At 38.9% G+C, this 24,977-nt stretch overlaps 4 protein-coding genes across 6 annotated transcripts; 3 read left to right on the forward strand and 1 right to left on the reverse strand.

Moving 5' to 3' along the window:
* Positions 1-76: 76 nt before the first annotated feature.
* Positions 77-1,777, forward strand: LOC141828828 (pectinesterase-like). The gene is made up of 2 exons (XM_074716211.1): positions 77-1,007; positions 1,086-1,777. Exons 1-2 carry the CDS (start codon positions 77-79, stop codon positions 1,775-1,777), a joined length of 1,623 nt encoding a protein of 540 aa, XP_074572312.1.
* Positions 1,778-3,644: 1,867 nt separating this feature from the next.
* Positions 3,645-4,605, reverse strand: LOC141829528 (auxin-responsive protein SAUR36-like). The gene has a single exon (XM_074717018.1). The coding sequence runs from the start codon at positions 4,453-4,455 to the stop codon at positions 3,901-3,903; it is 555 nt and encodes a 184-aa protein (XP_074573119.1). The 5' UTR covers positions 4,456-4,605; the 3' UTR covers positions 3,645-3,900.
* Positions 4,606-10,095: 5,490 nt separating this feature from the next.
* LOC141828882 (putative trehalose-phosphate phosphatase 2) lies at positions 10,096-14,745 on the forward strand. 3 transcript variants are annotated; one of them, XM_074716267.1, is made up of 12 exons: positions 10,096-10,231; positions 11,928-12,023; positions 12,091-12,570; positions 12,672-12,812; positions 12,895-12,966; positions 13,059-13,181; positions 13,548-13,604; positions 13,692-13,793; positions 13,905-13,982; positions 14,063-14,203; positions 14,278-14,370; positions 14,453-14,745. In XM_074716267.1, exons 3-12 carry the CDS (start codon positions 12,274-12,276, stop codon positions 14,528-14,530), a joined length of 1,182 nt encoding a protein of 393 aa, XP_074572368.1. In that variant the 5' UTR covers positions 10,096-10,231; positions 11,928-12,023; positions 12,091-12,273; the 3' UTR covers positions 14,531-14,745. The 3 variants fall into 3 exon arrangements, with proteins under 3 accessions (XP_074572368.1, XP_074572367.1, XP_074572369.1); XM_074716266.1 differs by having other exon boundaries at positions 12,098-12,570; XM_074716268.1 differs by having other exon boundaries at positions 11,938-12,023; positions 12,098-12,570.
* Positions 14,746-19,630: 4,885 nt separating this feature from the next.
* On the forward strand, positions 19,631-20,464 carry LOC141828884 (ethylene-responsive transcription factor ERF039-like). The gene has a single exon (XM_074716269.1). The coding sequence runs from the start codon at positions 19,631-19,633 to the stop codon at positions 20,234-20,236; it is 606 nt and encodes a 201-aa protein (XP_074572370.1). The 3' UTR covers positions 20,237-20,464.
* Positions 20,465-24,977: the final 4,513 nt, after the last annotated feature.

Here is a 24,977-nt window from a genome sequence, read left to right on the forward strand (position 1 = left end):
CAGGAACAGAGAGCCTGCACTTTAAAACCCCACCAAGCACTCACTCTCCGTTCTTCTCCCCTTCCCACCTTCAACCATGCAACGCCCGATGCTGCCTCCTCTGTTCTTCTTCCTCTTCTTCTTCTTCTTCTTTCCGGCGATAGCGTTAGACGGAGACATCTCCGGCGGTGGTGACATTGAGTACTGGTGTAGCACGACGCCGCACCCGGAGCCGTGCCGCTACTACCTCCGCGGCCGCGGTCGGTCGCCCAAGGACAAGGAGGAGTTCTACCGGCGCTCGCTCCGGGTGGCGTTTGACCTCTCCATCCACGCGCGCCGCCAGCTGCGGCAGCGCGGCCCCGCGTGCCGCCGCAGCGCCCGAGCGCGCACCGCCTGGCTCGACTGCTGGAAGCTCTACACCAACACCGTCCTCCAGCTCAACCGCACCCTCGCCGACGCCGCGTCCCGGTGCGGCTCCGCCACCGCCTTCGACTCGCAGACCTGGCTCAGCGCCGCGCTCACGAACCTCGGGACCTGCCTTAAGGGGTTCAACGATACCGGAGCCTCCGTCGCCGTTATTGCCCCCGTCACGCGTTGCAACGTCTCCGAGCTCATTAGCAACTGCCTCGCCATCAACCGCCACGCTGCCTCCGCCGCAGCTCGCAATGCCTCAGCCGGCGCCGCCGCCCCTGACCACCCCCCGACCTGGACGACACTCTTCGACACCGGCAGTGGGCACCGGAGGCTCCTGCAGAGCTCTCAACAAGCTAATCTCGTGGTGGCCCAGGACGGCTCTGGCAACTTCCGGACCATCAAGGAAGCTCTCGACGCCGCCGCCGCCCGCTCTCAAAACAGAGCAAGCTCCAGGTTCGTGATCTACGTCAAGGCCGGCGTCTACAACGAGATCTTGCAGGTCGTCAGCAGTTTAATCAACCTCGTCATGATTGGCGACGGCATAGGCCGGACCATCATCACCGGCAGTCGGAGCGTCGCTAATGGCTACACCACCCTCAGCTCCGCCACCTTCAGTAAGCTCCAAAACATCTAATTTTTATAGCAAACAAACATGATCCGATCAAAAAACTTTTAATTTCTTGTTTAATTAGGCGTTTTTGGCGACGGGTTCATAGCGAGAGGGATCACGTTCAGGAACACCTACGGGCTGGGCTCGCAGGCGGTGGCGCTGATGTCGGCGTCCGACCGATCCGCCTTCTACCGGTGCAGCATCGAGGGGTACCAGGACACGCTCTACGTCTACTCCCAGCGCCAATTCTACCGCGAGTGCGACATCTACGGAACCATCGACTTCGTCTTCGGCAACGCCGCCGCGGTGCTGCAGCGGTGCAACATCCTCGCCCGCCTACCGCGGCACGGCGAGGCGGACGTGATCACGGCGCAGGGGCGGAGCGACCCGAACCAGAACACCGGCATCGTGATCCAGCGGTGCACCATCCGCGCCGCCGCCGACCTCGCGCGCGACCGCTCCGGGGTCCGGTCCTACCTCGGCCGGCCGTGGATGCAGTACTCCCGCACGGTCTACATGCAGAGCTACATCGCCGGCCTGATCGACCCGGCGGGGTGGCTGCCGTTCAACGGCGGCTTCGCGCTCGACACCCTGTACTACGCCGAGTTCAGGAACACCGGAGCCGGGTCGAGGATGTCGCGGAGGGTCAGGTGGGCCGGGTACCACGTCGTCGCCCGGCCGTCGGTCGTGAGGCCGTTCACAGTGAGCCGGTTCATCGCCGGCCGGACTTGGATTCCGGCGACCGGAATTCCGTACGATCCTACCTTTGATTAACTGATTTATCGATGCGCCAATTCCACATTTTTAATTATTATGATGATTATTTATTGTCATCATTATTGATTCATGATCTCTTCTTCCATTGTACGCGAAACAATTAATGAGCAGAGTGGAATGGCCATTTATTTTTTACCGAAAGAAGAAAAGAAATTATGAAAGCATTTCATCGATGCCGCCGGTAGCGTGGATGATTTATCTTACATTCGCACGTGGCGTCTTCCCATTGGACGCGCTGAAATCTAAGCGACGTGAGGAGAATCTAAGGCGCATCACAAATTATCGAATCATCGTAAATCGAGGAGATGATGACGTGTTCAGATCACGTGGATCCAAAGGTCGAATATAAAGATTGTTTTAAACTGAATCGAAGTGGTCACCGTCCGTTGGCGGCGGAGCCGGGAGCGGCGGGTCGTCGGGGTGGCTCGAGTGCCGATGCCAGCTGGTTCCTTCTACAGTTGTGGGGATTTAGGATTTCGAAGTGGGCCACGTGGCCTACTGTGTGAGGTGGGTCAAGTAAAGAATTTAGAATCAGATTCGATTAGAAATAAATTTTTATTTATATTATTAAATTTTCATTTTCATATACTAAATGCCTTTTTTACAAATGACATGTTAAATCTAATTTCATGAGATAAACGTTTAAATTCTATGTCATCCAAAATAATTTAGTGTTTTTTCGTTAAATCTTTTGTTTTTATTTGAATTTTAATTGTGCTTTTTTATATGCTGTAGAGGTTAAAAATCAATGCACTCAGGACAAGTTAAGTTGGTTACGATGGAACAGACTTATTAAAGTGGGCAACGATCGAATCTTGACGAAGCCGAAGCAATGTTCTCCTCTGTGATGTAATCAACTGCAGCTTCTTGATTTATCTCCTCGTAGATGATCATGGGATTGACTGTGCAATAAATAACTTATTTGTAATTGATAAGCTCAATTGTCATAGTTTTGCATTTAAATATATAAAAAACAACTTTGATATCTTAGCTTCCAAATTTGCTCGACACATCTAACTTGGCTACTAATCAATGAGCGCCTTCAACTCAACTAGTCTACTCAATTCAACTTACCTAGGTCTATAAACAAATCAAGTCGAATCAAATTTTATAGTGTTTGAATTTGTTTGGTAAGGCAATCGAGTCGAATCAAGCTTAAAATGAATCAAGCCGTTGAAATGATTATTCAAACTTAGTTTTATATTTTTTATAAGTTGACTTGAGCTTGGTTTATTTAGAATTCTAAATTCAAACTTATTTTGATTATTTTAAATGTTTATATTTTAATATTTATTTAGTTGATTATTGAATTTGATTTTATATATTTATTTAAAAAATTTATTGATGAACATGATTCAGATATTATTCATAAACGTTATTTATGAATATTATTAATGAATATTAATAAACTTATTCATTTAATTTAATGAAACTTATTCATTTAATCACATAAATAAGTTCTTATGAAATCATTCAATATGACTCTTTAATCTAATCAAAATGATTGCTAGGAGCCAAATGACCCTTTAATAGCTTTGATTGTGGAATAATCCGTCCTCTTCCCCTGAAAGTAATGCTTATTTATTGCCTCAGAGAAACGTCTGGATGAGGAAATCAGTATTGCGTTTACTTGGATGGTACGAATCCAAATGGAAGAAAAAGATGAGGGAATGAATGAATGGGGGAGGAACGTCGTGAATAAAGAGGCGATGGAGATTTCTTGCTTCTCTCCTCTGCGATTGGCTCGAAAATGCGTGTCAAAGTTATCCTCCTCTTCCGGCCAAGCAGCTAAGTCCAACAATTCCATCAAACAGAAAGCAAGGAAAGAAAGAAAGAAAACCAGGGAAAACCATGGAGTTGTGTTAGTTTCCAGGAATCTGTCAAGAACCATTATCGACTGTCCTGCTCGGCAGCAAAACCTGCCACTGCTGCGGTTTCCGCCGCTTTGTGGTTTAGGGTTGTTTGTGGTTTTGAAGTTTTCAATTGCTTTTATTTTTATCTGTGAAATTAATCATGGCGGCGCATTTGCTTTGGAGTTGAATTTCTAGAGTAAGGAGGAGATTGATTGAGAACTAAGAGACGACAAATGGTCGATGTAAAGTATTTACTGGAGTGAGAATTTAGAGAGGAGCGGCGATCCTCCTGCGGAGCTTCTCGTCATCGTCGTTGTCGTTGTTGTTGTCGGCGGCGGCGATGATCCTTCGGACGCGCTCGAACTCGGCGGCGGGGCAAGGGATCGTGATTCCTCCGGGGTGGTGGAAGCCGAACTCCTCCTCCGCCTCGCGGAGCAGCTCCGCGAACAGAGGATGGTTGAAGTAAATGACCGGCACGGTGTACCGCCGCCGGGGCGGCGCGCCCTCCCCCTCGTCCCCGACGTACACCGCCAGGTGCCCTCTCGGCGGCGCCCGACACCCCGGCCCTTTGCCATCCGCGAACTCCTTCCTCCTCCCGCCGGAGGTTCCTGCAGCTCCCGCGCCGCCGAGGCGCAGGCGGCGGGCGAGGCGGCGGCCCCAGCAAAGGAACTTGGCTGCCGACGAGAGCGCGAAAAGGCTGGACTCTCCGTCCGGCTCGAGGCGTACGTAGCTCATGGGACGCCGCCGAGGGCAGCGGCCGGCGACGCATCTCCACAACCCGACGAGCCGACGCCCCAACCTGAATCCTCTGAACCTCTTCATGAACGAACCGATCAAATCAAAAAACAACGAAGAGCACCAAACCGATCGACTCGATCAACAAAGAGGAAGAAGAGATTGATGTCTGTGCGGAAGAAATCAGTAAAAATCTCTCCTTTAATTTCCCGACGAAGAAGAAGAAGAAGAAGAAGAAGAAGAAGAAGAGATGCGATGGAAGAGCGTCGAGTGAAGGCGATTTTAATAGAGTGAAAAATAAATAAATAAATAATAATAATAATAATAATAATGCTCAAAATTTAATGGAAGGAAAGTTGTGCGCATAATAAAGTGGAAGATCTTGTAGCCGTACAAAGAGAATTATGGGTGCAAGCGTGGGGGACTAAATTATGGTACGTGTCCGAGTTAAGCGAGACAAAGGGGTGGAATTGGACCGTTTACTATGCGGGAGGACATTGGTTTAGGGTTGATGGGGCATCCTTAACGCACGCACGGTGCACGAGGAAGTTAGGTGTAGCCCGCAACACAGGCAGAGACGCAGCAGCCTCTCAACTTTGTCTCTGATTAAAGAGAAACGTATGATGGGTACTAAGGCTACTGCCTGAACGGCCCGTTGGGCTTCTAGATCGAGTTGATCAGCTTCCTCAACACTTCTGCCTCATCAATATCTTTCCGATCGCTCAGTTGTGTATCATTCAGGCTCGAGAATTGCATTCCCGAGCACTCAACGTTCATTTAGTTTTGTATCATTCGGATTCGGAAAAAGTCATTTGGGAATTGCATCCCGAGCACTGAACGTTCATTCAGTTGCGTATCACCCAGACTCGTGAAAGTTGTTAGAATTGATGCTTCTGAGTACTAAAGGTCACTCGAGAGTGACACTCCTGAGCACTCCGTGTTTATCCAAGACTCATTTGGGCTCGGGAGACCTACTCGGCTTCAACTTCCGGTGATTTGACATCCTAGCAAATGCAAACGATCCAAGACTCAGCAGCATCCGCCCTATGGTTCCCAAATGACCTCTCAAGCAGATATATAGCTAGCGGACATAAGAATGCTATATGGAGTTTCCTCAACGATTATCGCCTCTTAGTGCCTTAGTTGTCCCTTAGACATATAGTTGACAAGCATGCACTACTTACATGAAAATTCTTGTCAATGACACTTGCACCTTGGCAGTCTCTCAAATGGATAGATGGTGAGTACGTGGTGACCTACGTGTAGATTATGCCAAAATATGTTAGAGTAGGGATCCAACGATTGTCCCCCATCTTGCACCCTAATTGTCTCTCCAAGGGATAACCGATGGATGTGCACATCCTACGTGGAGATTTTCTCCTGCCGACTATATAACAGATAATGAAAGTAAATTAAGGTATGATTTTCTTCTCGCGTGTAGAAATAACTCTTCTCTATTATGCGCTCTCTCTCTCTCTCTCTCTCTCTCTCTCTCTATGCAAGTTTCCTTTTTTGATCTAATTCTTACTTGAATTGATCGTGTCGATAACGATGACCAACCCTGATGTACTTCGCTTCACAAGTCATTGGATCTTGGCAAGATAGGAGACCATCGCAACCTCAACTCAAACGGTGTTCGAGAGAGGAGCCCGAGTAAGCAAAAAAAAAAAAAACACTATTAAGAAACATTCAGGCGAGATTAAATTGTAAATCATCCTACTAATGAATAAAAATAAATAAATTGCAAATCATCATAGTAAAGTGAAGGCTAGCAAAATATATATATACTCGCACAATTTATCTCTTTTTTCTAAGCTTAAAATTTACCTTCCTAAAAGTGAAGGCTTGAGAATTTTCACTACTAAATGACTAAAATAGAAAATAGAACCAGGCCAATTTTCATCACATGTCAGCCCAAATATTTCTGAGATGGGCCAGAAGGCCCAACCTGACTAGAATAAAAACTATTTTTCGATTTTATAATCCCTTGAAAATCCACCTCAAGAAGTAACAAGTCACTTGGTTTAATAACACGAGTTGAGTAGATCCTAAAGACTTTCATCTAACATAATGTTGCCCGATGGTATCCGTAGCTCGCTCAACTATGCCAAAACATACCCTAATCACACTCATACCTTCATTTTGGGCTCACATGGAGAAAACAGTGTGTCTGTAATTCACAAGATAGAAGCACCATTTATCTTATTTATTCATATCGATCTATTTCATATACAATCAGAACCTTAAAATTTATGATTCAAATATATATATATATATATATATATATATATATATATATATATATATATATATATTTGTCCCTTCTATGTTACATGGGTTTGGGCCCCACTGGGCCGGTAACTGTCCCCCAACTGCCCAGCACCGACCTCACACAGGCTTGGAATTAAGGCAGCTGGGCCCGCTCAACAGGAAAATGAATGTCTGAATTATTAAATTAGTTTAATAATTTAATAAAATTCACTATCTTTACTGGTATAAAATTACAATAATAGTTATTGATGGCATCCTTTTTCAACCACTTAGACTCCTCCTCTCCCTTCGTCTTTGGGGCGGAAACTTTGATCCTCCAACATGTTACTGATGTCAGCACAACCCTTCCGACAATCAAATTAGTATTGAACTGAAAAATGAAACTTTTAAAAACACGAGGGAAAGAAATGCTCATAAGAAAGAGAAGAGAGATTGATGATAGAAAAGAATTATCTTTACGTACAATAAAAAAATCATCCTCCCCTTCATATAACACTTGATATTGTCGGACCGTTGGGTGGCCAAAGGTGATAATCTTTCTACCAAATACTAATATTGTCGGGTTATTGAGATTGAATAAATGCCGAGTGCTCAAGAGAACAAAATCTGTATAACTTTCTCAAGTAATATAACATCTTGAGTACTATAACATCACGAGGATTATTGCTCTTGAATTTAAGTGGGAAGTCGTAGGACGAAAGTCAAATACTCGAGTGAGCAGATTGGTGAGTCAAGAATGCTCAAGAAAGGAGATTGATTCGTTCGGAAGTGAAACCATGCGCTCGGAGTAACTTATTAATTCACCCCAAATATTTTAAAAATATTAATTAAAAAAAGATATTCGTGCCACTAAGACAAACATGACAATGCCTTGAGTCATCAATGATTATTTATTTATTTTTTGTCGAGAACTATTCTTATACCAACTGTTAGCTTTCTCACTTAAAAGTCCATCGTCTATATAAATCAATAAAAATAATTATATTAAATAGTTCGGTTGTCAAAAATTTTCTAATTAATCACTCTATAATGTTTTTTTTTCATTTATAATAATTTTAAGATTTATTTAAGAAGCCAACGGACAGATTGACCCGGCGACAGAGAATCCAATGCCCGATTCGCCAATCCGTCGCACGTCTGCGGAATCTTCTCGACCTCCTCCAGAACGAAGCCATAAAGGAAATAGTCCATTTGGTACATCGTTGTCCGCATGCGACTCGGCTCCGCATCAGCGCTGAGTCAAACGGCGGCCCCGTCGCAGTGGCGTCTCCCTGGGGCGGGGCGCTGGCGGCGTCACCGCCACGTCGGCAGCCGTCGCTGGGCGCCGCCGTCGACGTCACCGGGAGATCCAGGTGGGCGACGACGCTGGATTGGTTGGCCGTTGAGGGGCCCGCGCTGGGTTGTCGGATCCGAGCCGCCCACGTGGATCCGCTGCAAAAAGTCACGTCCTTGTCGGTTCGGAGCTACGCTATTTTTTGTAATATATTAGAGAAAACAATTTGAAAAATGCCAAATTTAAAATAAATAAATAAAAATAATTTTTCTTCATATATTTAAAAAATGACCATTACTTCTTTTTTTTTAATAAAGACGATAAAGTCAAGTCCTTCACGCCCGACGACTTCCAACCTCAATTTTCCATTTCAAAAAAAAGTTCAACCACTTGCATTTCCACGGAAATTTGGCTCTATTAATTCGGAAGACGGACGATCTTCTCTTATTTGCTCAATAACTAATTTTTTAGATTTTCATTCTATCAAAAGAAAATATTCTTTGATGCTTAATAATTGAGATTTTAATGCTCCGGGCCTTCAATATTACTTGGTTAAATTTCAAAAAGACAAAGATGATTTTCAAATGTATTAATAAGATTATAGGCTTCAAACATCATGCTTAACCACTAAGTAAAAATAATTAATAGAAGTCAACTAGCTTATGGAGCACGAAGCAAAAAAAAAAAATCAAAAGGACATCCTAAATTAAAAAAAAACAAATGGATGAAAAGATATTCTATCAGATATTTTATTCTCATAATATTATTTATTTCAACGTTATTATAGTAATTATCGATAGCTTCTATAACCTATATTGTAATAACTACAATTAACTATTATAGTAGATATAATTAATTGCTATAATATATAACACTCATTGTAATTATAGTAGTTGTTTAGTAGATTTTATGACTATTTAAAAATAATTTTTATTAAATTTAAATAATTTTAATTAAATTAATAAAGAGTATTTTGATATAATAATGTTTAAAAGAGATTTAAAATTTTAATATTTAATTTATACAATGTGAAAGGTCATCTATTTTATTTTAAGCAAATTAAATCATAAATTTTAAATTCTAAACTATTATAATAATTACGTAACTGCCATGAGGATTTTTAATATTTAATAACATGTAATTCATTTATAACCTTGATGTAATTTATTATTTTCCTTTATTGGAGGCAGTTTTAATTGGTTGGTAGTTTAATGTCATTTTCTGAATCTCAGTCTCAATCAAAAATTTTTTTATTAATTATTAAATTGCCAATTGTCCCCTTCCGTTTGTTTAACGATTCCAAATCCAGCGGTTGTCGTTGACCGCGAACTTCCCGACCACCGCCAGCTGGCACGCATGGCCTGCTCGCCGCACGTGAGCCCTCTCGACGACGCGCGGGCCGATAGCGGGTCGGATTACAGCCAAACCCCAAAAAACCGATCCGTCCGCGTTCGTCTTTTAGGTTTCGACCAATTAATCGGGTCGGATTTTTAGGTTAAACCCGGATCCGAGCCGTCGCTCTCGGGTGAAGAGTCCGGGTGCGTGAGTTGGGGTTCACGTAGAGAATCAAGGCGGGGGACAGCTACGGCGACAGCGACGCGGCACCTCGCGGGGCCCAGCTCCAGCTCCCGGACACGTGGCCACGTTGACGACGCGTACGCGCTGGCGCCACGCAGCGGTCAGCGTACGCGGGCGGTGGCGACGGTTACGGCCAACAGAAGTCCCGCTGCCCGATTAGGCAGTCCCACCTACCCCACCCACTCTCGTACTCCGGACGGGGGACCACCCATTTCCATCACAGGATTGGCTGTCCCGTCCCGAAGGGGATTGGCGAATGGTCGAAAACTCTGTTTGCTGTTAGGTAGCGAGAGCGAGTCTGCTGGTGAAACCGCGGGCTTAAGTGTCGGTGCGCGTAGCTGGAAGAGTGGGATTTAAGTTGATGTAATTTAATTACGGGGAAGTTAAACATGGTGCTTTTATGGCTAATTTTGTACGGTTTAGGAAGTTTCTATGTTAACTATTTAATTAAAAAATGGTTAATTGTTTTAATTCCGATTAACCTCCACCGCAAGTTGCCTTGCAGAGTACGACTCTGTTCGGGGGAGTGGACCGAAAGGACTATAAATAAGGAGCTTCCGCCTGCCTTGAATCTCTTCTCCTCTCCATCTCTCCCTCTCGCTTTCCTCGATCGTCGCCGTGCGGTGGTCGCCGGCGTCGGCTCTTCGCTGACCGTTTCGGGTGGTCGTTAGGATTTCAGTTAGGCTTCTTCTCGCGAGATCTCCTTTGCTCCTCGGTTGTCATTCCGAGAAGGAGCTTCCGGTGAGTTCACCAATGATCTGTTCTGTTTCTTCCTTTTCTGCCCCGATCGGGTATTCTCTCCGTTTTTGTGTTTTTTTTATGGATGCTCATGGATATTTGTTGCTTGCTCTATTTACTCTACCTTGTACATGGTTAGATTCCAGAGTTGTGGGTTTTGCTCGGTCTACGATTCATTCGCTTCCAGCTTAGTTTGGTCTGTTCCGTCGGCATTTTCCTATCCGGAGAATTGAAAATTGATGGGGAAAATTTGTTTTATAGTCTAGCTATATCCCTGCGGCACGTACAAATATGTTGTGTCGGTTTCTTCTTCTTCTTATGACCAAGCATTTTTTTCTTACCTTGGTGGTGTTGGATTTAGTTTTTTTTTGGGCGGAGTGATTTTTAATGAACTTTTAAGAAGCTCACGATGGGCACGGGCGTTCTTTATGACCCACCATTTAGGTCGATGGCGTGCCTTCTATCGTTTTATGGCAGAAATTTGGCTAATCAGTACAACACGCTGTAGCCAAAATTATATCTTGGTTAATGAATGAAGGGGCACGGCGGATGGAGATGGGCGTTGTGATGGAACCGTCAGTGTAAGTTGATAGCGTGCCTTTCTGTAGTTTTCCTTCGATTTTGTCTGCGAGTCTGCGTATTGTTTTTGAGTTTGTCCTTCGCAAGAAAAAGGGGCGCCCATCTGCTTCTGTCCGTGATGCTTCCGCATTGTCGAGCAAGTATCTGATAAAAATGATTAGTAAATCCAAAAACTATTTTTTTAAAGCTTTCTACTGCTCCCGCTCCCTTAAAGACCATCTAAACTTTTTCAAGACTGGTAGACTGGTAGCAGTTCTGGTTTCTAGTTGTCATCTTTCAATTCTTCATTTTACATATATCTGATACTTCGTTGTTGTCCCAAAGCAAATACTCTCGTGGAGGTCTACGGTTCAAACATAGCACCAGTATTCCAAGTCTCTGAATCTGACCGCATGCAGGCTTCAGCAGACAACAAGACTGCAGCTTTTCTAAATATTATATAATAATGAAGAAATATGTTTTCTATTAGTTCCACCATCAACCGGCCAGTAATAATCCTTCTAAAAATATGCTCAAAATCCTTGAAATTTTAGTCTTCGGTTTTATGTTGATGAATCATTCTACATATTCATGAAGATTCAATTACATGCAACTGAAAAAGCACAAGGATTAAGATCATGAAATTATGCGTTCATAAGTTTTATGGTTGGAATTTTTGGCTTTGCATTCAAGCCTTTCTGAGTACAGCCTAGAATGGAAGAAAATTTCTAATTATTATTATTATTATTATTATTATTATTATTATTATTATTATTTTCTGTTCCGCATGGTACAAATGCCCGTTTATATCATACTTAGCCTCATGGTGTTTTGGTACAGGATGCATGATTGATAAAGTTAAATGCATTTTGGTACTCTTAGGTCCACCAGCAGTATCTTATCAGAAGTGGATTATTTCATCCTTCATAGATTTCTTCAATCAAATTTATGTGCTTTTCTTCATTTTTTAAAACTTTACCATTTTCATTATTATGTTACGAATTTTCCCTCATCATGGCCATTATTCAGTGTTTGAATTCATTTTTGCCTTGTTTCATCTGGTTTCAAAAATTATGAACTCACTTTTGAGAATCTAAAATCATTATTTAATTATTGCTTAATCCGATGCCTACTTTTACAGCCACGTGCAGCTGATTGGAGTATAAAGACTTGATTCTTCTAAATTACAGAAAAACTCAAATGATTGACTACATACTAGCTTAGCATCTATGAGAAGGTATATATGCCATCTAAATATTGTTTGTATGCTCTATGCCTTTCTCCTTCTAACGATTGTATACTAGTGGTCAGGTGGCTTCTGCTTGATGGACTGCATGCACACTTCAACTGACAAGAAGACATTAAAGCGGTGGTTTTTCATTGATAAAAGGGTTGGATAATATTCAGAAAAAAGAGAGTCAAATTAAACTAATTGGAGGGCTGTCAGATTTTCTACTGCATCTAAGCTTACTTTTGCCATTAAATTGATGGATTTGAAGTCAAGCCATAGTTCACCTGTTCTCACGGATCCTGCACCTTTGAGCAAGTCAAGATTGGGATTGCCCTCTAACATGGCACCATATTCTCCAGCAGCATCACCATACTCGTCTTCTGGTTTGTATCTAACAATTCCCAGAATCATAAATGGTAAACTTGAAGAAGTCCGGGTTAATGGTTGGCTAGATGCCATGATAGCATCGTCACCTCCTCGCAAAAAGCTAAACAAGGATATGATTTCTGAGACTCAATTAGATGACCACGATGCTGCTTATCAAACTTGGATGGTGTGTTTTTGTTGCACAAGTTCATTAAAATTATTAATTACTGAAATTTAAATTAGTTTTAAGGAAAATCTTGTCTAACTTTTTTCTTTGAAATGTTGCAGATAAGTCATCCATCTGCTCTAAATTCCTTTCACCTAATCACAAGTCTTGCTAAATGCAAGACAATAGCATTGTTTTTGGACTATGATGGCACTCTTTCACCAATTGTGGATAATCCTGATCATGCATTTATGTCAAGTTCTGTAAGTTGGTCCTACAAAACTCGTTTGATACCTTTGCTGTTTGGGAATCTTATTTTCTTTTTGGTTATTTGATTTATGTCAGATGCGTGCTGCTGTAAAAGAAGCTGCCAATTATTTCCCAACTGCAATTATTAGCGGAAGGTCTCGTGATAAGGTATAGCTTGATGTAAACTCACATTATAATGATTGTTTGGGAATGATAGTGCTACATGAGTATTAATGGCATGAAAAATATGTTCCCTTCAGGTGCATGAATTTGTTAGGCTATCCGAGTTGTACTATGCTGGTAGTCATGGTATGGACATAATGGGGCCAGTCAGAGTATCCAAGTCCATTGACAATTATTGCACCACGACAACCGATTGTCAGGTAAAATCCAGATGTCAAAATTATTATCATTTTGATTTTGCACCTTTCGATATCAATTTTAATGGTGTGATAAGATCCATTTAGTTTATTACAAATACTTGGGACTTACATGGCTACTTGTTGGTGGTGTTATTTTATTTAAAATGCTAATTAAAATTATAGAAGTTGAATCATTGATTTCTTTTGTGCTCATTAGCAAACAGAATATGTACTCTGAGAGTTTAGACTTCTGTCCTAGCTGCATCTTGATATGGTCCTAATGAGAACATTCCTTTAGAGAAAAAAAGATGAGATTAAACAATCAAGTTCCAAACATTATGTTTTTATCTTTTTGCCTATATTTTGCTAATACATTCTTGGTAACAGGGCAAAGAAGTACATCTTTTCCAGCCTGCCAGTGAGTTTCTACCAATGATCAATGAGGTAGGCCCCTTATATGCCATTTCAACTCTTCGTTCTGACACTTTCTTCCAATTTTCCTCCTAAATTCCAGAGTGTAAATAATCACAGGTGTATGAATCTCTCATTGAGATCACTAACGACATCCTCGGTGTCAAAGTAGAGAATAACAAGTTTTGTGTCTCTGTACATTACCGCAATGTTGATAAAAAGGTAACAGTTGAATTAAAAAGAGCATTGAATATTAGGAGAATGCTTTGCCATACAGAAATAGTTTTTCATATTTTCTAGTATATAAAATTATTGACTCAACTTGTTTTTCAGATGTGGGATGAAGTTGGAGTTCGTGTATTTGGCCTGTTAAAATCTTTTTCACGTTTGCACGTCACCCATGGACGGAAGGTAAATGCAAATGGGAAGCAAAATATAGTTTACTATATGCATATATATTATCATTTATGTTCCTTCTCTTTATGATGTAGGTTTTAGAGGTCCGTCCCGTGATTGACTGGAACAAGGGTAAAGCTGTTGAATTTCTGCTTGAATCACTGGGGCTTAGCCAACGCGATGATGTACTCCCAATTTATGTTGGTGATGATCGTACTGATGAAGATGCATTCAAGGTATAATTGTTAAATGTTCGATGAAACGGTACTGAATTCATGCATATTTCTATACATAATCTGAAAATTTTCAGGTCTTGAGAGGGAGTAACTGCGGGTTTGGCATCTTAGTATCGAATGTGTCAAAAGAAACCAATGCCTTATACTCTCTGAGAGACCCGTCTGAGGTGAGTTTCAAAACTATTAATTAACTTCAGTTGTGCTTTTAGTTTGGGTTGGGCACTGACATAACCTCTTTTTCTGTGGCAGGTACAAGAATTTCTCAAGTCCCTTGTGAGATGGAAGAAGTCCACAGCATTACAAACTGAAGCTATTTCTACTAAATAGATTTGATGTACATAACTAAGTAATAGATAAGTACCTGATAATAATTTGCCCTATTAAATATAAGTGGGCCATAGCATTCGTTCTTGCATTTGTTAATTATTTTCAAGCTCAAGAGCATGTTCCCTCATTTATAACTTCTTTGTTACTTTGTCATTGAATGTTCTTGTTATCCATTCTTCTTAATGACAAGTATTTGTTCTCTGTTCTTTATCTCATTTATCTGTTAATTCAGTGTAATTTCTTTTATTAACTCTATTTCAAATCTCTAATTATTTCTCTGACATTGTTTGATGACTTTCTTTAATTGTGGTACATCAACAAGGTTTTGCCATCGAGTATGACCTTGTTGGTCTCATATGTGTAATTCTATTGAACACATTTTAGCATGATTGGTGTGGATAAACTAAAAGGTTTACCTTGCACATTTATGTACCTTCGGGTTCATCAATGAGGATACAAACTGTGTCAATGTTGTTAGGCATGTTTGATAATGAATGTGTGTTTTTTTAAATGTTATCCTATCAATATTTGCTACTAGGACAAAGAATGTGGATTAAATGACACCATCAAAGTTATACTCTGGTTTTGCTGAAATTGAAGTTGTTACATAAAGTTTGCCTCTTCTGTGGTTATCAATTTTTTTTTTTTGTGAAACATTTTCAAATCATCATACTAGATTGTAATCTTGCTGTAAACATGCATGGCTGCCCAAAGATTCATATCTAATGACAGCAAAGCCTTGTGGGATCGAGATGGATGAACTTAAGATAATCCACACGAGGAGCTGAGGTTTTCATATTGCAGCATAAAATTTGACAATTTCTGTGACCAAAATTTCTTTTTTTTTCCTTCTCTTATTGCATTTTTGAGAATTCAACTGAATCCGATCAGTCAGAACAATAGTCTTTAGGTTTATTGCAAGGAAAGTTTATTTAGTGTGCTAACTTTGAGACAGGAATTCTTGATGGAAACACTGTTTCAGTTGTTGAACTAAATTTCTTGTGAGATTGATAAACTAAAATTCTTATATGCTTAGACTTCCTTCTTGTTACAGAATTCACAAACCTTTTTCAGCTGAATAGTTGTGTAAAAACTCTGGGATGTCTCAGGCAGAGTGTCCTATGAACAAATAGAAATATGGTGACTTTTTTTGTCAGTTAATGTTTTTGAGCTGCATATCAATCAGTATTCACTTCTTATTTCATCCTTAACTTCAAATGCAGATTCTAGCATCTGTCTGGAGTCTTCAGGATTGAGGTTAATCTAGTCTTGAAACAATTTTGAGCTGTTTATTTATGTAATTCCTGTCATTATTCACTTTATATTCGAAGGAGAACACAAACGATAACCGGTAAGACCTCGCGAACTTGCTTATCTCATATATAGACTCACTCAACATCACTAGATTTTGTGTCCACATCGGTGCATGTATCTGATACAAAACTTACTGAGTTATGGAAGTAACTGTATCATGAAGTTGGATTAAGGTTCTGTATTTGTACATCCACTGAACTTCTGATACTGTTCTTATCTTTCCTGAAACCTAGAGCATTAATCTGATTTCTAGGTTCTGATGTTGATGGTGCAATGCAGCATGAATTGTTTGGATTGCATGAAACATGTTCTTATTTTTTTAAATTTGTATTAGCAATTGTTAAGGTTCTGATTATGATGGTATAATGCTGCATGCATTAACAAGAGTAAGCTGCCTAGATATGGGTATAATTACTCATGAACATGACACCAATGGATGCATGGCACGTGGCAAAAGGGCCAAATCCAACAAACTCTAGGAGCTTGATCAGTAGATTTGATACCCCATCGTCCTAGGTAGATTGTGGGCACATGGTATTACTGGCGTAATGGTCAAAGGTCGATTCCAGAAAGTGATGACTTGGGATCGATTCTATCATGCGTCTAAAACTTGTGTATTTGCATAAACTTCTCTCCATATCCGTGGGACCGATTCTAAAAGGTCGTTGAGATAGTAGATTTATCTTTTGATCAGTAGATTTGACTTTGACTTGAGTTTCTCAAAGTCCTGAGATTTAGCTTAGCTATAAGCTACAATTTAAGATAAATGATTTTTTAGTTAAAAAATATCATCTTTATCTAGTTAAATTGATTATCAGAAATATAAGTTCTTATGTGTCCATGGCTTCAATGTGCCTCGTTGATCAATGCTTTTGTAAACAAAAAAAAGATAAAAATTAAGGTCTCATTTTTTTTTGAAATCGTATAAGAGTGTTCCATTTTGATTTTTTTTTATCAAAATAACACTTCACTCCCAAGTAAAATAATATAATTATCTTTTAGTATTATTTCTATTATTATTTCATCTATATCTCTAATCTAAATCCAGAATTGAACGGATGTATTATAGTAAGTACGAAATTATAGTTGCTACGTACATGTTATGTAGTTATGAAATCATAATTGTTACAATTATAATAGTCGTAACAATTAGATTTAGTAGTTATTATAATTATAATAGTTGTTGCAGTAGTTATGAAAATATATAAAATAATTTTAAATAAAGAAGATAAATTCTTTGGAGCCTTCAAAAAACTTTTAAATGATATTTTCTGAGCCTAAAACTGGACTGGTATAGGTTACACCTGATAACAGATGTAAATCTTTAAATGAGATTCGATTTGATATATTGTACGTCTCGTGGTTCAATCCGTGGTTGCTATAAAAATTATGACCTTTTAAAATTTATCTAACACTCATAGTTATAGTAATTACGATTTCAAAGTTGTTATATCATATAGTAATTATGAAATCATAATTGTTATAACTATATAGTAGCTATGAAACATAGTTGTTATAATGAATCTCATTCAAAATTTAAATGAAAAATATATAAGAGAGATAATAATAAAAATAATATAGTAAAGAATAGTTAGATAAATTATATACGAGGATGGCGTGTTATTTTGATTTAAAAAAATTAAGTAGGCAACTTGATTATTCTGAAAATAAATGGTGTCCTTTTTATTTTTATCAAAAAAAAAAAAACCAGAAGTGCTTTAAATTTAGCTCATTTATTATCAAATGGTTATTGTTATTTTTAAAAAAATTATTATTTTATTTTATTTTTAAACAACCAATTTGGTTGGCAACAAGGCAACAACAAACTACATTAAATCACGAGATCATACCAGAAATACATATGGGCCTTAACATGATTTATGTTTAATACTATAATTTAATCCTTAAATCTTAAAAATAAAATTTTAAATGACTTAATTGTATATATATATATATATATATATAAATATATATATATATATATATATTTGAATAAGTTAATAAACGAATATTTTAACATAATAATACTAATTTTAACCAACTTTTTTAGATTAAAAATAAATTAAAACATTTTAGATTTATTTATATAGAATACAAATAAAAATAAAAGATGTTCTTTAATCTTTAACCTGGCAATTAATGATTGACACATGTGTACCACGCGGCCATCGAATTAATTTTGGTTTTGAAATTGGACCACTTCATTAATTTCAGACCATCTCCATGCCTACGTGTCATCAAATTATTGACAACATAATTAATAAAAAAAAGCTTCTATCGGTGTTTTTTTTTGAATAAATTTTCTTTATATTATTTATTTATTTAACATAAGAAGATGAAAAAAAATTGGATAGATTTAAAATGGAAATCCATTTAGAAAAAGTTTTTTATTGACATTTTTTTGAAAAAAGTCTTAGTACAACTATAAAATTCTTGTTGTGTGATTTTATAATTAAGAATTCAAATCGTGAAAATAATATCTTATAATTAAAGATAAAATTATGTACAATAAATTCAATATAATCTAATTATTCTTCTAGAATTTCATATCTCAAATTGCCCTTTACTTGTTGGCTTTTACTTACCTCTTCTAGCTAAACAAACACACCTATCTCATGGGTCAAAATTGGCGTCCGAAACACACAAATATTTAAGATTCTTAACCTAGACAATCGAATCGTCTTATATGAAAAAGTGATAGAGTTAGACGAACTAATACAACTTCTATAATGATTCATGCGAAGACCTTTTTCGATCTAAATGAACCTAAAGAAAATCGATCTTCTTTGCTAATTGATCAATAGATACAATGAGAATTAGATTAAGTAACCCTAAAATCTATTCAAATGTGCAAGAAGAAGGGGCTTGTTCGATCGAGTCAACTTTGCAAGGGTAGATCTTTCGTAGATCCGAGTTCAAAATGAATTTCAATGAAGTTAGTTGTTAGGTTGCATGGGTACAAACATAGTTCCACATCTAAAGTACATGGAAAAGATCATGAGGTTAAAAGGATGAAAAGTATCTCCATTAGTATGAGGCCTTTTGGTGAGAGCCCAAGAACAAAGTCATGAGGGTTTTCAAAGTGGATAATATCATACCATTTGGAGATATTTTGATTCTATCGGTTTTAACAAGTGGTATTAGAGCGAGACCGCTCTTCGGACTAACTGTCGGATGAGATTAACTAATCATGTGGTTTGAACCTTAAACAAAGGAAGTGGATGCTTCCGTATCAAGAGTCATGATCCAGATCTAATCATGTGGTTTGAACCTTAAACAAAGGAAGTGGGTGCTTCCGTATCTGAATCAAGAGGACCAGACACCAAGTGAGAAGTCCTAATAAGTCGGGTGGATCGAGGGGCAAAAATTCATAATTGTGACTAGGTGGGAAGTCCTAGTAGGTCGGGTGGACCGAGGGACAAAAAGTCCTAGCTCCGGCTAGGTGGGAAGTCTAATAGGAGGATGGACCGAGGGACATCAAAGTCGTTTGGGCTAATTGGCTCAATTTGGGCGAGACTGTGGTCCGATCTATCTGTTGTTTCCTTTGAATGCCTTATTGTTTTCTTCCATTCTGTTCCCCTTTCCGCCGAGGTAAACAAAGCCTCCACAGTCCGTTGTTGTTGTTTTTAAAAAAAATTTCTTATTAATTAATTTCCTATTTTAAATTTATTATTTTTTGAAAGAAAAAAAATCAGAAAAAATAGTACAACGCAACTACTATTTAAGCCACCCGCCATTTCGCATCGTCTTCTCAAGCTTCGTCCTCCTCCTTCGACGGAAGCAGAGATGATGCTTCTTCCCAACGTCCATGAGAGCGGCGCCTCCTCCTCCTCCTCCTCCTCCTCCTGCCGCCCCAATGCCACGCCGCCGCCATCCAGGGCCAGATCCAATAAGCGGGAGGCCCCCGCCGCCGCGGTCGTCGGAGAAACCAAGAAGCGGAGCAAGGACGGGAGGCACCCGGCGTACCGCGGCGTGCGGATGCGGAACTGGGGCAAGTGGGTCTCGGAGATCCGGGAGCCGCGCAAGAAGTCGCGGATTTGGCTGGGGACGTTCCCCACCGCCGAGATGGCGGCGCGCGCGCACGACGTCGCCGCCATGACCATCAAGGGCCGATCCGCCCATCTCAACTTCCCCGAGCTAGCCGCCGCGCTCCCCCGCCCCGCCACCGCCTCCCCCAAGGACATTCAGGCCGCCGCCGCGCTCGCCGCCGCCACATTAGCGCGGCCGCCTTCGGATTCCCCCGCGACCCCCTCGATCGCGGCCGCCGACGACGAGGAGGCGGTGTTCGACCTCCCGGATCTGTTCCTCGACCTGATAGAAGGGTTCCGCTGCTCGTCCTCGATCGGGGCCGACTTCCCCATCGAGGAGCCATTCCTGTGGGAGTCCTACTGAAGCTCACGCCCCGCATTCCGAAAACCCTAATTTCCCACATCTGACGGCGCGCAGCAAAAAGCGATCGATCAGGAGCAACTCGAGCTATGCATCAAAATCAAAACAAAGGTCTCAAATCTCTCGCTTTTACCCACAATAAACAACTGGATTCAATGCTCTTCTCGATGTCCTCTGCTTCGATCTCCATTTGCTTCTTGAATTTCTCAATAAGGAATCTCTCTTTTCCAACCGAATGAGCTCGAAGATAAGAGCGAATAATTGAGCTTTGGAATCAAAATCTTCCATTGCTGATGAATCGGAAAGCATTGATCAAAATCTTCCATTGTTGATCTTGTCTCTTCCATGGCGATGATGTTTGTGCCCCCAAATCCAGTTGCGTTTGTTGGGCTGGCTCAGTTTTGGCCCATTGCGGCCCACTCGATTGTGAGTTGAGTGAACTTGTACTCGGGCGAACGAAGATGACCCCCTCGTGGGCACGTAGGTGCGTAACCATATCATGTTGAATCAGTCCGACCCAACAAGATTTTAGGCGATTGCGGCTCACTTGGTTGCGCCGCTTGTTCAATACAAACTCCCCGTGCTATTATGTTGCTTCTAAAGAAGATCAAAGAATATCTATCTCATCTACCTCTATGGTTAGATGTGTATTATCAAATCGAATCAAGTAACGAGTCGTTAGCATATGTATGATCGAGAAAGCAACACGAAAACGACTCGAAGACGAGAGAAATAAGAATATCGACAACCATTCACAGCGAGCCCTCTCGATTGTTAAACCAATGTGTAGCTTTCATATCTAATACGATCGAAATAACCACCAAAAAAAAGGGCAATCATTCATTCAATCAACTACTTCCCGTGAATTTGCAATGTCCCAACCCTCAAAAGCCAAGTGATAAGGCACGTGATTGTCGTGGCCTATTTCATTCAAATGCTTTTCACATCTTGATCACGTGATGGTTAATAAATTAATTATTTGAGATCTTCTTTATAAAATTTGTGTTTAAAATTATTGAATATTAATTATTTGTGGACAATTTGGCATAAACAATAAGAGTCAAATCAGAATTGGGAACGATTAATTAGGAATAATTAATTAAGCTTGATGAATGGTATTAAACAGAATATTAATTAATTATAACTTACGTTTAAGGGAAAGACAAACCATGCAATAATCCATGTTTAAGCCTAATCCTTCTACAAATGCCCAACTTATGCACACTCACATGTGTCATTATTTGACCCCTATTAATATGGTGCAATAGTAAATCATTTATCCTCTAGAACATAGTTAAGTTGGTTACGATGGAGTAGAATTATTGAAGTAGACAAAAATCAAAATTTGATAAAGTCGAGACAATATCCTCCTCTTGTCGTGACCAACTTGATTATTTCATAATTTTATTTTTTTAAATATCAATTATTTTAAATAATTTAATTCGATTTTAAAACTCTTAATCAAATTAATTAATATTATTATCAATCAAATAAGACTGAATGGAAACTGCACCACTGTTGTACTCGAAAATCATACCACAATAATAGGGGTATTTCCATGATTTGTAATTTTTTTTGCATTTTTAAATATTTTGTTTGTATTTTTTTAATTTTATATTAAAGGTATTATTTTTATTTAAAGGTATTAAAAAAATTTGACGCTAAACAGAATAATATTTATTTATAGGCTAGTTCGAAAAAAAAAATTCTAAGGAGAACAGAAAATTACCAAAATTTTCTCTTGATTGAGAACGAAAAAATATTAATTCAAAAGATCATATCTTAACATCAATTAAATAAATATTAAAAAAAAATCAGAAAACACTAACATGCAAAGGATTAAAATTCTTCAGAACCTCTAAAAAAAAATTTAAACGATTGTAGATTAGCATAATAAATATAGATCTATAAATAAATTTTAATTTGATATATTATGATATATTTAAATTTTAATTTGATATATTATGATCTAGAAGCTTACCATCCCTGCATTAATTTACTAGGGCGCTTCAATTATTTATAATTTTTTAAATTTATTTCATTTTATTCAATTATGATTTAACCAGTTCATTTGATTTTGTACGGAGTACTCCGCCTTAGCTATATTACAAATTTAAATTTATTGTGAGGCAAAAATTAAATTAATTAATATTACGGTTCGATTCAGCTACGACGTATTTGCATGAATTTTCTTTAAAGGGAGAACACAAAGGATGTTGGGCATCTAGATTGATCGCTGTAATTTAAATTTATTTCATGGAAAACTTTGGGACCGGACCGATCGCTTCCCGATTTACCCTAGTGGTCATTTGAAAACTTTTGTACGGAGATCACTTTCAGGGATTGAGTCCATCAAACTGACTGAGATTTATCATTTTTTTTTAAATTTAAATTTATTTAATAGACAAATTTAGATAAAATTGGTCTAATGTCCCAACAAAAAAAGTACCATTATTTACGCTGTCATGTCTTATTATTCTTTGTTTCTTATATATTAATTAATTTGCATAGTGACAAATTTCATTTGTCCAACATTGTGGCCCCCATTGCACTAGTACTTCATTTGTAGCTTATAGCTACTATTTGCAACACAGGAGGAGACAAATTCAATCTGTTGCACGTGGACCCAATTCGTACCCTCTAATCGCAACACTCCATGTGGTGTTATACCCCTTGTAGTTGAAATGTCTTATCCGAAGTAGTAAGCATGAAGACACCTATTACTTGAGGTTTCGAGTTCGAATCCTCTTAGCAACATATATTTGTTGACTGAGGTGCTGTGCGATTCATGTATTAGCTCGGCTAAAGTGCTGTTTCGGCAGTATGCTCTTATCAACCTAGTGGTACCGTGTCTCCAAAAAATCCCTTAGGGGTTTTTCTGATATGGGGCCGTTTCGACGGTGGGGTCGGACACTATAAAAATACCCACTAATGATGTTGGGCATCTGGATTGGCCGCCGTATGCGTATTTGCAGGAATTTTTTTTACCCAAAGGATGGTGGTCGGATTGGCCGTCGTATGCACTTCCCGATTTACCCGTGGACCGGACCAGCTACCCCAGAGATGTGGCTACTGAGATTATCATTTTTTTTATACCCCTTGTAATCTTAAGGGGTTAAATATTCAACTATATTATTAAGCGTCAATTTGAATGGATTCATATCGAAAAAAATAACAATTAACTCAATTTAAAAAATCTTAAATCCCAACTCGAATAACTCAACCAATCAAAAAAAATATTTTTTTATTACTTTTTCTTATAATTCTTCATTTTTATTTTAATATTTCATCGTCATCGTACTAACATATATAAAGCTTCTTAATTTCTCAAAAAATAATTTAATTAAAAAAACTCTAAACTTTAAATTCAAGTCAATCTAGATCAATCCGAATTCGACTCGAACCCAATCTAATCTAGAAACTCTCATCCCGAACTTTAAAAAACCTCGAACTCTAATCTAATATTTTTTGGATCGACTCGGATCAAACTCATTTTTGACATCCCTAACTATGATTCAGAGTTTAGTTCTCTAAGTTGTCCTTAAAAATATATTGGTTATGAAGGGACTTTCATAGATTCTTAGTCTCTTGTTGGATGCCCTAAGTTGCTTCAATTCTTTACGAAAAGCTATGTTTTCGAGTAATCTTTCGGTATTTTTGTTATCTTCGATACTTTGCCTCGAGCTGACCTAACCTACCTAATTGACTCTTCTTAAAAAAAGGTAGTGAATATAGAGGGAGGCTCATATAGGTACACAAACATTAGGCGCATGACAGGATTGACTCTAAGTCATTACCTTCTAAAATCGATCCCTGACTATTACGTTAGTAATACCGTGCTCATTGTCGGTACTACATCTTGGGAGCCTAATTGACTCTTCTTAGTTCTTATAAACATTTGTGTTAATAAATAAATATTCGCTTTATATATTTTAATATATAATATGAATAAAAAAACAATGATAATTGTACATTTAAATGTCTTTAATTATAAAAAATGTACTGTACTTTTGAGATCCAACTACCATCATAAATGATAAATATGACCGATAATATAAATTGTCGGTCAGAACCAAGAACACCGTATCTTTGATCGATCTTCAACTATTTGCAATTGTAATTGTACATTTAAATATATCTCCCATTATACGACTAAAATCATAACAAAAAGAATAATTTGGATTCATTCGAATCGAAGAAACAAAATCTGACAAGCGAACGACTAAATCGATCGAATAACTCGTGGACTGACTCAGTTGGTTCCTACATGAGAGCTCTGGAGCTCAAAAAAAAAATTATAATCTCAGTAGCCACAGAAACAATTTCTCACCGACCACCAGGGTAAATCGGGAAGCGCATACGGCGGCCAATCCAGATGCCCAGCAAACATTTTACACGTGAACCACTAGTTCATTAGATTATTACTCCAAATAATTTAATTTGTCCTTTTCAATTATTGATGCGTGCTTGTCTAGTTCATAGTAAAAATTTTGTAGTATTCACAATTAGACCAAATTCTGTTCACTGAATTGAATGTTTTGATCATTCTTTTGCAACAACTTTGTCGTTTTAAATGCCAGATTAATGAGACCGATCATAATTGAGCTAAAATATCTTATTTACTTCAGCATAAAGATAAAATCCGCCATCCCAACTGTTCCTATTGAGATCAGTTTCTGGACGCGTCGACGGCTTTTGAGCACCACGATCAGATGAGGTCGCGTGAAGAGAGGATCGCGAAGCT

The sequence above is a fragment of the Curcuma longa genome, chromosome 5, assembly GCF_044706935.1.
Source record: "Curcuma longa cultivar G26 ecotype Majalengka, Jawa Barat chromosome 5, ITB_CL_G26_1.1, whole genome shotgun sequence".
NCBI classification, from domain to species: domain Eukaryota; kingdom Viridiplantae; phylum Streptophyta; class Magnoliopsida; order Zingiberales; family Zingiberaceae; genus Curcuma; species Curcuma longa.